Here is a 17,550-nt window from a genome sequence, read left to right as displayed (position 1 = left end):
CCCAGTCACTGATGCCTATTGACCTGACCTATTTTTCTTTTCTGGTGAAGTTTTTGCACTTCTGAATACTTCTTTCCTTTCTCTGGAGCTAGAAAGTTGTCTAGTTAAAAAAAAAAAAAATGTGTCATGAAGGTACCTGTTACCTTGCAGACATAGATCAGATTATGATTTTTCTATTTACATCATATCACCAAAGGGTAATTAAAGTACCTGAGCGGAAGGACTGAATCCTTACTAAATAGATTGATTAAGCATTATTTGTTACCTTTCTTAGGGTCTGCACAGGTACCACCTCTTATTTTGATATGTTGTCAGAAAGAGTGGACTGCTGCTTTTTGAAAACAAGTCACAGTGAAAGGAAGTGAAGGTGGAAGACAAGGGACCAGTTATATTCCTGGAGCTGATGGGACAGGTCTTCCATGTCCAGGCAAAACCCAACCAAAGAAGCAGACTGTGGGCAGTGTAGTGAGAGCTGCCTTTTGTCCACTGAAGCTGAATACTGGTTCTAACTACTTGGAGATAAATAGCTTTTTATAGTAAAGCGATCCCAACCCTTTGTGATGAAATTTCAGAGCTAGGAAAGACTTCAGAGATTGTTATCAAGAAACAGGTTCTCAGGTTAAGTGATTTGGTCAGGGTCAACCAGCCAGAACTAGAATTTGGGTTCTCAGTTGAAAAATGTCTCCCAGCTTTCCTAACCTCAAATGCCTGTTTTGATTGTTAGGGGAGAGAGATAGAAGGCAGGATCAAGTTTTTCAGCTTGTGTACCTGGTAGTGTGATTTCAGAAGTTCCTTTCTTGTCTCCACTGCTAATAAGAGCAGTGATACCATTGAAAAGTGATATATTTTACTTTTGTATTTCATGTGGTAGTTATCAATCACGGCCTTAAGGTTCTACTGTTAATAGTGGGTGGATGGAGTGGGAGGAAAGAAGGAAAACTTTTGGAGAATTAAAGGTAAACTATTTGGAATATAATACACATTCTCATCTGAAAGGAAGCATTTTGTAATCAATGGCATGTCATAGTTAAATTGGCATTATCTTAGTACATAAAACAGTGCTTTGAAATGAGTGAAATATTTAATGAAATATGTTTCCAGAGGATCTGTACCTATAGTGGTGATGATAATTTTAAGTTGAGATCAGTGCAGCAATATAAATTGTGCTCTGTAAATACTTAATGATTCTTTTACTAATAATTCTGGTCACAGAGTAACTTATCTTTATCAGATTGATCTTTCAAGTCTGCAAGATTAATGATTAATAGGACTACTGAAATAAATTTAAAATACTGATTTTTCGGAGACTTCAGAGATTTCAAACTTCATGCTAGAATGAGTTTCCCCCTTAAACACTAAAAACAAAACAACATCAACATAAAAATAAGCTCTTTTTTTTTTTTAAGATAAAAATGAACTATTGAAAAATCTTACCTAGACAAGCAAGCACTGATGAAACAGTACTAATAATGCTATGATTCAGTTAGTCTTATTAAGCCAGAGTAGGGAGTATGTTTAGCACTGATGATATCAATAATGACTCAAGACTATTTTAGCCAACCCATTGTAGAGATTAAATCAGGATAAAACTCCAAATACAAGCTTCTGTAGGGGAAAAATATAATGTTACAGCTCAGTTGCATTATCTACTAAACAGGCATTTATTTGCCAAATATATAGCACACATAACCACATTTTTGATGTTTCTTAGAGGAAAATGCATTTTGGCATCCAAGTACACATTTCAGAACCCAGTTCTCTAAAGTGGTACTTTGATATGTAGGTTTATAAACTAGATCCCCTAAAATATCATTTTAAGAGTTGAAGATTCACTGGCACTTAAAAATGAAGAGGAACCTATCCGGAAAAGAGCTTTGCACGTTTAAAATTTTAAAGGCCTTTCTATTTGTGCCTTTGAATTTGTTAAAATGCATGTTTTTTTAATATAAATTTATTTATTTTAATTGGAGGCTAATACTTTTTAAATGCAGTCTTGCTACTGATCACTAATTAATAATAATAAATAATCACTGGATTATCTAATCACTGGATTCATTAGCCATTCCAGTGATTTGTCCAAAAGGCTTATTATTAGGTAGAATTAATAAAAAGTATAATTAAATTCTTTGGATTGCCTCAGCAAAGATGATTAGATTGCCGTTACTGCCTCTTAAAATAAATCTTTAGAGAAATTTGAATATGAATGTCTGTTAAACAAAATTATATAAATGTTAGGTTAAACATTTCATGTTAATTGCTTCAGTGAAACAAAAACAAATGTGAGGATCCTGAGGGTATCATATTGTCTTCAGGTTTAGTTCTTAGAGGACTGTTCTCTGATATTTCAGGTTAATCTTGGGTAAGGTTAATGATTATGTATAAACATTTGATTTTAGTTGAAGCAATGGGATGGATAGTATAAACAGAAATAGTAATTGTTAGAAATTAAAGCTTATGCCTGTGCCATAGAAATAGTGTCTTGGATTCAGATCCTAGTTCACTTGAATTATTTGGGTGACTTTGGTTGAGGTTACTTTTTTAAATTAAGCTTTAAAAGAAACCTTTAGTCTTAGCGTTTAATATTTTTACCATGGTGAACGTCTACATATATATATGTATGATTTTATTGATTGGCTGTGCTGGGTCTTCGTTGCTTCTTGGGCTTTTGCTCTAGTTGTGGCAGGCTGGGGCTGTGCTCGAGTTTGCACGGGTTTCACCTTGCAGTGGCTTCTCGTGTAGCTAAGCGCTGGGCTCTAGGGCGTGTGGGCTTCAGACCCTGAGGTGTGAGGGCTCAGTAGTTGTGGTGCATGGGCTTAGTTGCTCCGTGGCATGTGGGAAGTTTTTTTCGTCTCTTAGATGACCAATTTGTTCCTCAGATTTCCAGATCAGATGTTTTTCTCTGTGAAAGTTTCATCAGATCTTATGTATTAATCGTTTATCATCTTTATTACTTTTCTGGACCAACCTGTAGTGGTGCTTAAAAGTGCTTACATAGTCAAGAGTGTGTGCTTGAAATTTTAAGGTAGCACATAGAGGTTTACCAAACTGAAGTGAAGTGAAGTCGCTCAGTCGTGTCCAACTCTTTGCGACCCCATGGACTGTAGCCCACCAGGCTCCTCCCTCCCTGGGATTCTCCAGGCAAGAATACTGGAGTGGGTTGCCATTTCCTTCTGCATACTGAACTGAACTGAAATGCTATTCTCTGAACTGTTTCTCTTGGGAGAAAGTTTGAAAGTTTTAAAATCATTGTAGAACTTTCTGAGGCTTTTCACCAAACATTTGTGAATTACTTCTTTTGCTTCAGGTAATGACAACAGGATCTTTAAAAGAACTTTTTAATTGTCAGTAAATTATTTATGAGAAGAGTCACACTTTTTTTGTATCATTAAGATGTGTAGCCTTTTGTTTCATTTTTTTAATGTATATAAGTGGGGCTTTTTTTCCCCCTCCCCTCTTGTTTTTAGTGACAAAACATAAAGGTACTGAGAAAAGAGAATCCCCTTCACCAGCACCGAAGCCTCGGAAAGTGGAGTTATCTGAATCGGGTACGTGTTTTGTGTTTGTTTTGTTTTTTAAGCTGAATTTGATTCTGGTTAAAGATTAATTATAGTTTATGGCTTAATGATTAAGAGCTACGACTTGGAAGTCAGACTGGCCTGTTTGAATCCCCAGTTCCACTACATTTTGCTTTAATTACTTAATTTATCTGAGCCTCTTCTCCCCTCCCCTCCATCTCTGAAATGCATAATAGTACCATCCTTTAGTCTTTGGTGGTTAACTGAAATAATGTTTATAAGTGCTTGGCACACAGCCCGAACTGTCACAAATGCCTGGATAAGTTTATTTTTTTGTTATATTTGGTGAAGATAATCTAAATTAGCATTTAAATTGACATTTTAAGCTCCTCCTATATTTGGGGGGGTGGGGGGGGGAAGAGTAGATAGTGCTTGACCCAGCTATCACAGATAAAAGTTTAGGAGAACATTTCCCAACTCAAATAGGTTATATTTTCTGTATGCATAACTAAAGAAACACTTTCTAAATGCATCCTTCTTTCAGAAGAAGATAAAGGTGGCAAAATGGCTGCAGCAGATTCTGTGCAGCAGAGACGCCAGTATAGACGACAGAACCAGCAGTCTTCATCTGGTATGGACACTGACTACATGCTTTTTCTCTCTGCATATCCTAATAAAAATATTTAAGATAAAAATATCCATAAGTGTAGTGAGTGTATTGAGGAGAAATATTTTTGTGCCTTCATAGAAATATGAGGGATTGTTCATTTTGGAGCTTTGGTATTAAGTACTTCTTTAAAAACTTAATTTTCTTTTAGATTGCTGTAAAAGTAATAGATCTTCAGAATACAAAATTTAAAACAGGAATAAAAATTGGAAAAGTATGTTTCTTTCCTCAACCCTCAGTCTTATTCCCCAAAGGTTTTATTTAGAAATTTTCTGTGCATGTATTAAGTATCTGTAGTTTAAAAACAAACCAAAAACACCTAACAGGCTCAAACTGTAGATTATATTACTTGCCTTTTTAACTTAATATATCTAGACATCTTCCCCTGTTAGTTCTTAAGGATCTACCTCATTTATTTACTGGCTGCAACATTTTTAAAATATTGGTAATATATTATCGAGCCACTTGCCTATTTGGACATTTAGGTTATTTCTAGTTTTTTTCCTGTGTATGTGTTTACATGAGTGTATCTATAAAATGAAATTTCTGAATTAAAATGTACGTACACAGAAATCTGATTTTAAAGTCAGATATATTGGTTTTATTAGCTCAGTTGGTATTTGTGATGGAGTCTAGACACTGCCTTTCCTTTTCATTTATAAAATGGAAACCAAAGCATTCCACAATGACATTAAGTCAGTTAAAGCTATATAGCTTTTGCAGCTCCTTTAAGATATGGTTAATTATGGAAATGTTTGAAAATGCATTTATGTTTTGGATATTTTTTTGGTGTTTATAGGAAATGTCAGATATATTTTGTTTGATAAATAATAAGGATATGAAGTAAATTATTCAAACCCCAGTCAGGCTTTCAGTAGCCTTAAAAGTGCTTAGAGTAACTAGAATTAAGTAATTGCTCAAGTTTGACTGAGCTTTTGGAAAATCACTAGATTCTTAAGGAGTGCTGTTTTCTTGGCTTGTGCTATGGAAATGATTTGTATAAAATAATTATATAATAATATATATTTATGCTTGACTTTGAAGTCATTGAGCACATATTGGTAATTGTCTTTTTTTTTCAGAACTCGTGGCTTGTATGTGTGCTCACTTATATTAGTGAACTTGATTTGTTAATTTGGATACTCCCTCTGCTTACCTTCCAAAAACGGGTACAGGCTGTTAAGCATACATCTGAAGTAAATTTTTGTTTATTGTGTAATTTTAGATTCTGGCTCCTCCTCTTCCTCAGAAGATGAACGACCCAAAAGGTCCCATGTGAAGAATGGTGAGGTAGGCAGGCGACGGAGACATTCCCCTTCCCGGAGTGCCTCTCCATCACCTCGAAAGCGCCAGAAAGAGGCTTCCCCTCGGTAATGTTTTCACTCTGGATCTGTAGTTGTGATAAAGCTTCATAACTTAAGGGATGGGCTGTGGGCTTATTTAGAATTTGGTTAACTCCATTTCATTAGCGCTTATAGTAGGAAATGGTCAGATTTTGGGGTATTTGGGTTTTCTTTTGTTCAGTGATTATTACTGTTTAATGAGAATTTAGTAAGTTTGTACCAGCATGTCATGCATGTGCATGACCTGAATAGACCAGTTAAATCATGGCATTTACTTCTGACTATCTTTGAACATCTAAAATATATATATATATATCTATTAATTTGGTGAATGGAATTCTTGACACTTGTTTTTTTCCACTGCTCTCAGGATGCAGATGGGAAAGCGATGGCAATCGCCAATGACTAAAAGGTTGGTTAGATGCTATTTTGTAAATTAGGATTACATGTCAAAATTCTAGTGACTTAATTTACTGTTTAGGTAACATCCTGTTCCCAGGTTTACAGGTTATGATGGTGAAGAAGTTCCTCAGTTGTTTTGGTTCGATTTAATTATATTTTCTTACACATCAAATGAATGAGGTAGGACAGTAGTAATAGGTCTTTAGATTTGGGCGGGGGGGACTTTGTGATGATAATAGGGAAGGCAAGAGGAACTTGGGAGAGACATTTAAAAGGTTAAAAAATGACTGTAAGGCTTAAAGCAATATTTTTCATGCTTCTAAACTTTTGTCTTTGGCTGTTGAATATTCCTTCCTTAATAGTTAAAGATATATTAATCATGTGCTCAGTCGTGTCCGACTCTTTGGGACCCCATGGACTGTAGCCCGTTCTCTGTCCGTGGAATTCTCCAGGCAAGAATACTGGAGTGGATTGCCATTTCCTTCTCCAGGGACTCTGCCCAACCCAGGGATCAAACCCATGTCTCTTGCATCTTCTGCATTGGCAGGCAGATTCTTCAGCACTGTGTCACCTGGGAAGCCCAAATATTAATCATACTTAGTGTAAAAAAGTAGTTGTTGCGTGTATAACTTGTCCTCATTACCAGTGTGACTAAGGAAATGATGTGGTTCTGAGGAGTTCACTGCATAGATAACAAGCTGTCTTCATTCTGAGACTTGTCTATTTCTAATTCTTGAGGGCTGCTTTGTGTTTTGAGGCTTAATGAAACTGGTTCTTACATAATGTGGGGTGGTGGGGGACTTCTCTACTCAACAGTGTCTACACACAGTTGAAGGCTTGGGTTGGCATTATGTGTTCAGAGTAACTAGAAGATGTTTGCCTTTTTCTCTCTTTTAAATCCCTGAAATGTGTGTCATATCAGCTTAAAGAAGCTGTAGATCTATTCAGTGTCAAGATTCCAGTTTTAAGTGATTATCAAGTTTTTCTTGTAGTTCCTTAAGTATGCTAGTTATTTTATTTTTAACAGGTTATGGTTTTATTCTCTTTTCAATTTTCTCACATGGAAACATAGGACATTGGAAGTCGTTACTGAAAGAGACCTTTTAGTTATGCCAAGCCTTTCATTTTACAACTGAAACTGAGGCACAGGGTGAATATCTCAGGTCATTAGTATATCATAGTAGATTCTAATCTGAGTTCAGTTTTTTTTTTTGTTTGTTTTTTTAATGAGAATATTTTAAAAGAGGAGCCATATAATCAACAGTAATAGCCTCTTGTGCTATTACATCTACTGATAACACACTAGGAGTTCTGCTTTGTATCATCTCATCACTCAGGTTTGTGAGTGTAAACCTTTTTCTCTTTGAGTCAAAACCCAGATGTCTTTACCCATTTGAAATCTTCATTACCTGTTGAAACAGTACAGTAGTCCACCCTGTTTCTCTAGGTCCTATAATTCTCAGATTAACCCTGCTAATGAAGTGATTTCTCCTTTACTGTCTTTCTTGTAATTAAAATTTTGGTGTCTGCATGTCATCTGAAGCTGATCTGTCTTGACCTATTGCCGCTTGTAGTTTATGTCTTAAATCTGTTTAAAGTGAAGTCTTAGTCTTCACAAAGCATAAGCAAGTTTAAGTTAAAAATCAAGTTTATTAATGAATGTTAGAATTTTCATTGTTCTGTTAATGAACTCTCCTTAGTTTTATTGGGGAATCAAGACAAGTTAACTTGAGAAAGTGTGCCTTTTGTGGTTGTGCAACAGAGCTCAGAATTAAGGTCTATGATTCTTATCTATATTTTAACCACAGTGCTCCTCATGATGGCTTAAGTGCTCAGGCAGCTTTCTTTCTTTTCTTTGGAGTAGTGTTTTTAATTAATTGTTTGCAACTCTTATTCAACCACAGGAACTTTTTTTTTTTTAAATCAAGAACTTGGAGCACTGACACCCAGATTTTGGGCCTTTAATTTTAAATATCTATATTAGAACATTGTATTTTTCTAGGCTTTACAGCAGTTCTTCCTAACAAGGAATCAAGTTATTTGAAGAACCTTTTTATTAATAACCTATATCAGCTGGACCATAGCCAAGACCTGGTGAACACAAAGTTCAGATAAGTTTCCCAGCTGTTTCCAATGTACAGTCCAGTTAAAAAGCAACTCCCTGAGGTAGTGTTATCAAAGTTTTTTCACCTTGTGTCATGTTAAGAATGTTTTATGTGACCCAGACTGCATATTTATATACTGCAACAAAAGTTTCACACAAGAAAATTTACCATAGTTAAAACACTTAGATTTTCTCCTTTCTTTCTTTTTTTAATTTAAATCTGTTCTGACGGAGTTTTGACTGACTGCAGTGTAGTTTGAAAAACACTGCTCTAGGGATGGAGTGATGGCTGCTGCCCTTTGGGTTGACAGTGACTGAAACTAGATCATCTCGATCACTTAGTTACAGATGTTACTGACCCTGAATCAACTATAATTCTTCTTTGGTTTAGTGGTAGACGGAGGAGAAGTCCCTCCCCACCTCCCGCCAGAAGGCGACGTTCTCCTTCTCCTGCTCCTCCACCTCGTCGACGCAGGTCTCCCACACCACCACCACGACGAAGGTATTTATGAAATAGGCTCGTGCGTGCTAGTGGGAGCAACTTTGGATTTCTGTGATTGAAATATTTATTCGAGTGGCCTTGTCCAGCTGTTTACAAAATACCACATATTATACATTTCCATTTACCTGACAAGTCCAGGACACAACAAATCTAGAGGGAGAGAGAAAGTAGATTGGTGATGGTGGCCAGGGTGGGATGGGAACTGGGAGTCATGATGGTTGAAGACTGTGAATGCAGTTGACCTTGAGCAAGGTCAAGGGTACCAACGAGTAGCTGAGAATCTGACTCTAACTTTACAGTTGGGCCTTCCATATCTGTGGATTCATCCAACGGCAGGTTGTGTAGTACTGCTGTGTGTATTTTTTAAAATCCACATATAAGTGGACCCATGTAGTTCAAACCTGTGTTCAGGAGTCACCTATATACTAGAACAATTGAAATTGGGTGAATTTTATTATTTGTAAACCATGTATCATTAAAAGAGGTTAAGTAAATTAAAAGATAGAATCACTCTAGTGATTTTAGGGGGAACATTTTTATGTTCAAGTATTTTCAGCCCATTGAATATGGGTTGGTTAAATCTCTGGATACTGGGTATTTGAACACAGAGCACTGACCATCTCAGACAAACACAAATTGAAAGCTATTCTACATAGTAACTGATTAGTACTCTTCAAAGAAAAATGGATTGTGAGAGAGACTGAGAAACTGTTATAAATTGGCAGAAAGACTAAGGGCATGGGACAGTTGGATGCAATGTAGAATCCTAATTTTTGGAACCTGGAACAGAAAAAGAACATTACTGGGGAAAACTAAGGTGGCATTAGTATTTTTTTAGTTAATAGCAAATTAGCACTAAGGTTAATTTTATAGTCTTGGTAGTTTTTCTACAGTTATATGAGATGTTAAGTGGCAAGTCTTTACTATTGTTCAGCTCTTCTGTCAATAAAAAATGATTTCAAAGTAAAAGGAAAATTTTTTTTAAGAGAATTGCTCAAACACATTATCAAGCGGTATAGTGACTGCACCCTGAATGCCTTTTATGTGCCACCTAAACCATTAAACGCTTTAGGTAGTTTATCTTTAGTCCGCAAGATGGTCTTGCTTAATGGTGGTATTCCCATTTTCCAGGTGAGGAAATCTGGGTTCAGAGTTACTGCTGCTGCTGCTGCTGCTAAGCCGCTTCAGTCGTGTCTTACTCTATGTGACCCCATAGGCAGAAGCCCACAGTTACTAATAAGAGTTAAATGGAAATGCATTCTATGGTGTTGCACAATGTATGGCCTTTCCCAAAGATGATTTTTAGACAGTAAAACTTTGGAGCTCAAGGTCTGAATGTTTCAGGAGAAAATCAAGTGGTTGAAGCTGAATGTTATTTTGAGGTTTAGTTTCTAAGAGGCAAGTTAAGGTTATATAGGGATTAAGCATTAAGAGGAAGGCCAAGTGGGACTTCAGCAGGAATGCATTCTCCCTAGCAGTAGATTTCCACTGAATACTGTTCTTTTGACTCCCAAAATGCAAGTCTCTCAGTGAGGGCAGGGTGATGTCTTTTAAACCTTGTGCAAGTGAGCACTAATTATTAATACAGAGTCCAAACACCAGTGTAGAGAGTGTTCCCCATAGGACAGCTCTTTAAAGCAGACTTCCTGAGTTCAAGTTGCATAGTCAATAGAATCTTATGAATATAGTTATCTAGTTTCTACATAGTAGTAATGGATTTTCAGTTTCTTCAGAGCAATGCAAGATTCTTTTCTGAAGAAATATTAAATTGATTCTACATGGATTTTGCTGAATGACTTGACAAATTTGAATTCAGTCTGAACCCTAAATCTCCCCTAACCAGAATGTCTTATTTGTAATCATCTAGGATACACAGTAATTTACTAAGTGATTTCTTTATTTTTTTTTTAACTTAAAGGCATGGCATTTCCCCTTAGAAATACTCTCTTTGGTGTTGTAAGTGCATAATTTTCTTTGCCTTCTGTTTCTAGTCCTGTTGGACCTTTAAGCTTTCATGATGTATTTTTCCTAGGACTCCGTCTCCTCCTCCACGTCGTCGCTCACCTTCCCCAAGAAGATACTCTCCTCCAATACAGAGGAGATACTCTCCTTCTCCACCTCCAAAGAGAAGAACGGCTTCGCCCCCTCCCCCTCCTAAACGAAGGGCATCACCATCTCCACCACCAAAGCGTCGGGTCTCCCATTCACCACCCCCCAAACAAAGAAGCTCCCCAGTCACCAAGAGACGTTCGCCTTCATTGTCATCAAAGCATAGGAAAGGGTCTTCCCCGAGCCGATCTGCCCGGGAGGCCCGGTCACCACAGCCAAACAAACGGCATTCGCCCTCACCACGGCCTCGCGCTCCTCAGACCTCAAGTCCTCCACCTGCTCGAAGAGGAGCATCATCATCACCCCAAAGAAGGCAGTCCCCATCTCCAAGTTCTAGGCCCATTAGGAGAGTCTCCAGGACTCCGGAACCCAAAAAGATAAAAAAGTAAAAACGTTTTATCCTTTTTGGTTAGGAACACTTAACTTGCATAGCTCTTTATGTTTGGAAGCTCCTCCCTCCCCCCCACCCCCAACACACACACACAGAGAGAACAGGAAAGAACAGCTGTGAATACAAACTTTAAGGCAAATTCTCGGTCCTATTCATATATCCTTTTCTGTTTTCAGGATAGTTCCTTGTGGTATGAGCTAAATGAGGATTTTATTGGTTCTTAAGGATATCAGGTTAATTGAGAAGTGTGCTTCCAAACCCAGCTCTGAAACAATGTGTAGGATGCTTCTTGCATGTCTGTAAGACTGATAAAAGCAGTGTTAAATATGGCATTACTAATTTCCTACAAGAAGAACCATTAATAGAATGGGTAGAGGATAGTGGGGCTTAGAACTACTCTCCAGGAGACTTAAATGATAAAAATTGTGTCGATACAATCAACCAGCAAACTGAGTGCTGTAAAATATTAAAGTTGGTGATCTGGTTGTGTAATGGTAGTTGGTGGTTTTCTCTTAAAGAAGGATCTCTGTTTTGAATGCTGAATGTTCTATTTTTTCCTTCTGTTTCTAGAGTTGCCTCACCAAGCCCTCAGTCGGTAAGGAGGGTCTCATCTTCCCGATCTGTCTCGGGATCTCCTGAGCCAGCAGCTAAAAAGCCCCCAGCACCTCCATCACCTGTCCAGTCTCAGTCACCCTCCACCAACTGGTCACCAGCGGTACCGGTTAAAAAGGCTAAAAGCCCAACACCAAGCCCATCACCGGCAAGGGTATGTCTGCCCTGTTGTGGACATCCTTTATAAGTGTAAATGGTTACTTGGAAGGAGAAAGGTTTTTGTCTTTTGTAGTTCAGAGGAGCATAATTTTCTGTGATTCAGATGGACTTCAAAAGGAGGCGCATAATAAGTGGTGGTGTTTGCATCACTGTGCATGCTAATACTCTATAGACATCCACTAATTTCCAGTGTCTTTAATAGTATTAATTTCTATAATCTTGGTGGTGAAGGTTGAGCTATATAAATAACTTAGAAAAATGGGGGGAAAAAAACACCTTGATTCTAATATTATCTAGGAGCAAATTAGTGTTTCTGTTCTCTAGTATTGTTTGGGGATAATTACGATTACACAATCCATGAAAGTTTTGATCTTCAGTTCAGTCGCTCAGTCATGTCCAACTCTTTGCGACCCCATGAATTGCAGCACGCCAGGCCTCCCTGTCCATCACCAACTCCCGGAGTTCACTCAGTCTCACGTGCATCGAGTCGGTGATGCCATCCAGCCATCTCATCCTCTGTCGTCCCCTTCTCCTCCTGCCCCCAATCCCTCCCAGCATCAGAGTCTTTTCCAATGAGTCAACTCTTCGCATGAGGTGGCCAAAGTATTGGAGTTTCAGCTTTAGCATCACTCCTTCCAAAGAAATCCCAGGGCTAATCTTCAGAATGGACTGGTTGGATCTCCTTGCAGTCCAAGGGACTCTCAAGAGTCTTCTCCAACACCACAGTTCAAAAACATCAATTCTTTGCCGTGCAGCTTTCTTCACAGTCCAGCTCTCACATCCATACATGACCACTGGAAAAACCATAGCCTTGACTAGACGGACCTTTGTTGGCAAAGTAATGTCTCTGCTTTTGAATATGCTATCTAGGTTGGTCATAACTTTTCTTCCAAGGGGTAAGCATCTTTTAATTTCATGGCTTCAGTCACCATCATGTGGTGACTATTAGTATGATTACATTTTATTTTTTAAGAAAAGTATCACAAGATGTCAAAATGTCACCAGTGGTTTTGGAGGAGAATAATTAGTGATCTTTAATTTTTCTCCTTTACATTTAAATGCTCTTAATTTGGAAATACATTATTTCTGTAATAACAAATGAATCTTGCAACATGTGAAATATTAGATGAAATAGAAAGTACGTTATTGACCCAGATAGTCTTATCTTGGAGAAGGCAATGGCACCCCATTCCAGTACCGTTGCCCGGAAAATCCCATGGATGGAGGAGCCTGGTAGGCTGCAGCCCATGGGGTCGCTAAGAGTCAGACACGACTGAGCGACTTCACTTTCACTGTCCACTTTCATGCATTGGAGAAGGAAATGGCAACCCACTCCAGTGTTCTTCCCTGGAGAATCCCAGGGACGGGTAGCCTGGTGGGCTGCAGTCCATGGGGTCACACAGAGTCCAACACGACTGAATCGACTTAGCAGCGGCAGCAGCAGTCTTATCTTTGGCAGGCTACGTAAATAAGAGTAACATTCTTGTTTTTACATCATCAAGCTTACATATCATTGGGATAGTAAAATATCAGAGCTTAAACTGTTTTCCTTTCTTTGTGATTCATTAATCGTAGCACATTCTTATATTGTATAAAAAACATCAGTAGTTAGTTGTCCATCTTAATCGGGTTGTGTTATTGTGCAGACTAGTTGAATGATGAGGAATTTTAAGTAATTGCTTGGAAATATGAGATTAAAAATTGCATTACAGACTAGATGCATTTATAGCAGAAACTACCCTTGGCTTAAATTTGGAATATATGCAGTGGAGAATAAATAACCCTGCATTCTAGAGGTCAGTGACTAGAGATGTGGCAATCACACACACTTATAATTAGGGTAATAGTTTTTTATTACTTAGGCTGGTATGATGGGTGATTTACAGATGTTCCCATTTTTAATTATTGTAAACAGCTTTATTAGGGATTGTAATACCCAATTGGGGTTGATAAAAAGGCCTCAGAACAAGTCAAACAACTTGACCAGTAGGTTCAGGAACCAGAATTCAATTTGGGTGAGTTCAGAGACTTTTCTTCGTATTCATCATGGAGCTTTTCCTTGCATCTGGAAGCAGACCCAGCCTCAGGCCAGTCTTGGAGACCTGGTGCGCATGCTCAGTTGTTTCTGTCGTGTCTGACACTTTGCGACCCCATGGACTGTAGCCCACCAGGCTCCTCTGTCCATGCGATTTCCCAGGCAAGAATACTGGAGTGAGTTGCCATACCCTCCTCCAGGGGATCTTCCTGACCCAGGTATCAAACCCACGTCTCCTGCATTGCAAGCAGATTCTTCACTGCTAAGCCACCAGGAAAGCCCAAAGTTAGTTGGGGAAATTTAAATCATTTACCTTCAGGATCCATTTCAGCTCTTGGAAGTCTTTACTCCCATCTTTAGGAGTACTTTTCTTGGTGGTGACTGGTCTTGGACCTTCTTCCCCCTGAAGCCCTATGAAATCCTGAGATTAATTCAGCTGATTATTCCCTTGAAATAAAAGTTTTCATTGGACAGGTTGACTTTATTGCTTTTGTTTTTCTGGATTTCTAGAATTCAGACCCAGAAGGAGGTGGAAAGAAAAAGAAGAAAAAGAAGGACAAGAAACACAAAAAGGATAAGAAGCACAAGAAGCACAAAAAACACAAGAAGGAGAAGGCTGTAGCTGCCGCTGCTGCCGCTGCTGTGGCCCCTGCAGCCGCAGCTGCTCCCACAACCACATCAGCACAGGAAGAACCGGAGGCAGAGCCAGAGCCTAAGAAGGTATTTATGGGCCCTGTCTTGCAATTTGTACAAAGAGCTAAATCATTTGGTGTGCAGAAGTAGCTTGTAATTTTCTTCTAATAATTAGATGCCCAGTGTTAACTCTGTTGGGATTGGTTTCTCTAGGACCACCCACCAAGAGCAGGAATTTGCTAAGGCTAAATAAGAATATGAATAACGTTCAAAAAGCTTAATGTATATTTTTAAAAAGAACTTTGACATTATTTAACATATAATTCACGCATTTGAAGTACAGTGATTTTATGGTTTTAATATTCACACAGTTGTGCTGCCATCACCACAGATAAGACTCAACATTGGCAACCATTGTCTCAGGATTTAACAATACGACCTTTCTGGTTTGTTTGTTTTTTTAGGAGACTGAAAGTGAGGCTGAAGATAACCTTGATGACTTAGAAAAGCACCTGCGTGAAAAGGCCCTGAGATCAATGCGGAAGGCTCAAGTGTCCCCACAGTCCTAGGTGGAAATGTTTGTTACGATGTAAATTTTATTTGGTTTGTACGCAATTCAATTTCAAAATTGCTAAAATGTGTTTGAGCTTTAGACTATAACATTTGTTGTAATAATTGCTAGGTTGAAGTTCACCATGTAAAACAAGGGCATGGATTTACATTGCAAAAGGTGTCCCCAGTGTATTAGTGACATTCTTTCATTGACAGCTGACATAACTTCGTTTAGAGTGAAATATTTTAAGCCAAAAAAGAAAAATCCCCTTTTTAAAAAAGGGGGTTTAAATGTTGTTGGCATTCTTATGGTTCCTTTAAATACCCCTGGCTATTCCCAGAGGTTTTTCTTTCTACTTTTTCTTTCCTTTTTCTCATTTGAGTCTTAGCACCCATTTAAGTTATGATGCTTTCAACCTTGATGGTTTGCAAGCTTGCCCAGAAATAAGACCACTGTTGAACTACCACAAAAGTATAAAGAATATTTTAATGCCACAATCTTTCCTGTTGCCTGTGGAGTCTCTGCTGAAATGAATCAGGATTCGAGCTCTAAGATGAGACAGAAAATGAAAGCATGTTGTTTGCCAGGACACTGTGGGTTTATATAGATGTGTAACAAGTTGATTTGGAACACTGGAATTTCATTCTTTTCTCTTTTTTTTGTAAAGGCAATTAATTAGCCCCAGGAAGGATCCTTCAGTTACGTAAAATTTTGTTTTATGAAATGTCATGGCTCCATTCATAATTTTGTCTTGTTCCAGTCAGTATATACAACTTTCAGAGCTCTTGTATTTGGAAAGCTGGAAGGGCCCAGACTTTGAAATAGTGTCTTGTTTTCACTGTTTTTGTTTTGTTTTTGTTTCTGTTTTTTTTTTTTTTTTTTTTTTTTTAACTAAAGCTATATAAAGCTTGTGGATTAAACAGAATAAATTTCTAAATTTAAAAATGTTGGCCACTCACTTTTATTACCCATCTGAATACTGCAGGAGACCCACCTTAGAAATCTTACAGTGCCTATATTTTTACCCCCTTGGCAGCTTTGGCAGAGGAAGGATTGGGCAAGGGAAATACAAGGTGATAAAATTGTCCTGGCATATTTATTTAGTAATATGATAAGTGCCATGAGAGGGAAGTACACAGTGAGATTGGAACATATATAATGGGCAGGTCAGCCAGGCATAGGGGAAGAGAAGAATTTCAGGCAGAGCACACAGTATGTATACCCCAAGGCAGAAGGAGTCTGGCACATTCCAGGAAGTGAATGAAGGTTAAAAAATGACTGGAGCAGTCTCCCTCTATCAGAGGTGCGTGCGTGCACGTGTGTGGGGGGTGGGGGGAGGGTGGTTGGTATGGGTGGTGTCTGGTGTCAGTGGGTATGGTGTTTGGCTCCCTACAGGCCATTTTTAATTTTAAGATTGAGGAGAGTAATATAATTTCAGACAACTTGGAAGCTGATAACACTATGTAAGGTAAAACAGTAGCATTCACATCTCTGTGTATGGGGCAACTTAAGAGAGCATTCAAGGATCGTCCATGTGACTTCCTTTTGATTTTACAATTCGGTAATGTTGGAAATGCACAGAATATCCCGTATCTAAGGTGGTTGCTCCTGACTTACCCCTTCCAATATGAACAAACCCATGAACATCATTTGGGGGTACTTGTGTCTAGTCATTCACTCATTCAATCCATTTGTTCACTTGTCTCATTTATTCAGCAGGCTTTCCTTCCTCCACTTGACTGAACTGCTTGTTAAGGTGAGCAGCGGCCTTCATTTTGCCAAAGTGAGCGATCAGTTTCCCTCCTTCGCTAGCCCTGCTGGCAGACGAACTTACTCGCTCCTTTGCTGAAACCCTTCCCTCGAACAGCAGGTTTCCTCTACCTCACTATCTCTTATCTCTTGTGGATGCTTTGAAGTGTGATGTGATGAGAGTCTGGAGAGAAAGCTGCCGAAGACAAAAGAATCCCTAGGTCCTTTGATTTTAAATATCTTTTTGTTGATGTGTCACATGTTCCAGTTAAACTTCCCCTTGACCTAGACCCCTATCCAGCTACCTGGTTGATAAGTTCATTTGGGTGTCTAAAAGGCATACCAAATTGAACGTGTCCTCCGATCTTGTCCCAGTCTCATTTGGTAGCTGTTACATTCACTCAGAATTGAGTCGATAGCATCAGTGGCGGCGTTGTCCACCCTCCAGTACTCATGCACACAGGCCATTGTGTTCCCAGTAGCCTGTCAGATCATGGTGGTAGTTTAGTTGCTAAGTCGTGTCTAACTCTGCGACCCTGTGGACTGTAGCCCGCCCAGCTGCTCTGTCTATGGGATTTTTTCAGGCAAGAATCTGAAGTGGGTTGCCATTCCCTTCTCCAGGGGATCTTCCCAACCCAGGGATCCAACCCAGGTCTCCTGCATTGGCAGGTGGATTCTTTACCACTGGGCTACCAGAGAGTCTTGTCAGATCATAGTACTGCTCAAAACCCTCAAGAGACTCTTCTTTTCTGCCTCAGTAAAATCCAAATTTCTTA

General features: G+C 38.7%; 1 protein-coding gene across 9 annotated transcripts in view; it reads left to right on the top strand.

The window, feature by feature from the left end:
* Positions 1-15,868, top strand: part of SRRM1 (serine and arginine repetitive matrix 1) — a 29,138-nt gene extending 13,270 nt beyond the window's left edge. For 3 of the 9 annotated variants that reach the window (XM_055574107.1, XM_055574105.1, XM_055574114.1), the window contains 9 exons: positions 3,465-3,545; positions 4,060-4,146; positions 5,408-5,552; positions 5,896-5,937; positions 8,423-8,533; positions 10,566-11,027; positions 11,604-11,799; positions 14,350-14,559; positions 14,937-15,868. In XM_055574107.1, the coding sequence (XP_055430082.1) occupies positions 3,465-3,545; positions 4,060-4,146; positions 5,408-5,552; positions 5,896-5,937; positions 8,423-8,533; positions 10,566-11,027; positions 11,604-11,799; positions 14,350-14,559; positions 14,937-15,041 (1,439 nt within the window). In that variant the 3' untranslated portion in view covers positions 15,042-15,868. The remainder of the gene's footprint in view (positions 1-3,464; positions 3,546-4,059; positions 4,147-5,407; positions 5,553-5,895; positions 5,938-8,422; positions 8,534-10,565; positions 11,028-11,603; positions 11,800-14,349; positions 14,560-14,936) is intronic. The other 6 variants (XM_055574108.1, XM_055574106.1, XM_055574112.1 and 3 more) reach the window with 3 other exon arrangements.
* Positions 15,869-17,550: the final 1,682 nt, after the last annotated feature.

Source organism: Bubalus kerabau, chromosome 3 (assembly GCF_029407905.1).
Source record: "Bubalus kerabau isolate K-KA32 ecotype Philippines breed swamp buffalo chromosome 3, PCC_UOA_SB_1v2, whole genome shotgun sequence".
In the NCBI taxonomy this organism is placed as follows: Eukaryota; Metazoa; Chordata; class Mammalia; order Artiodactyla; family Bovidae; genus Bubalus; species Bubalus kerabau.
The sequence above is the reverse complement of the archived record's forward strand: the minus strand, read 5'-3'. Positions and strand labels throughout refer to the sequence as shown.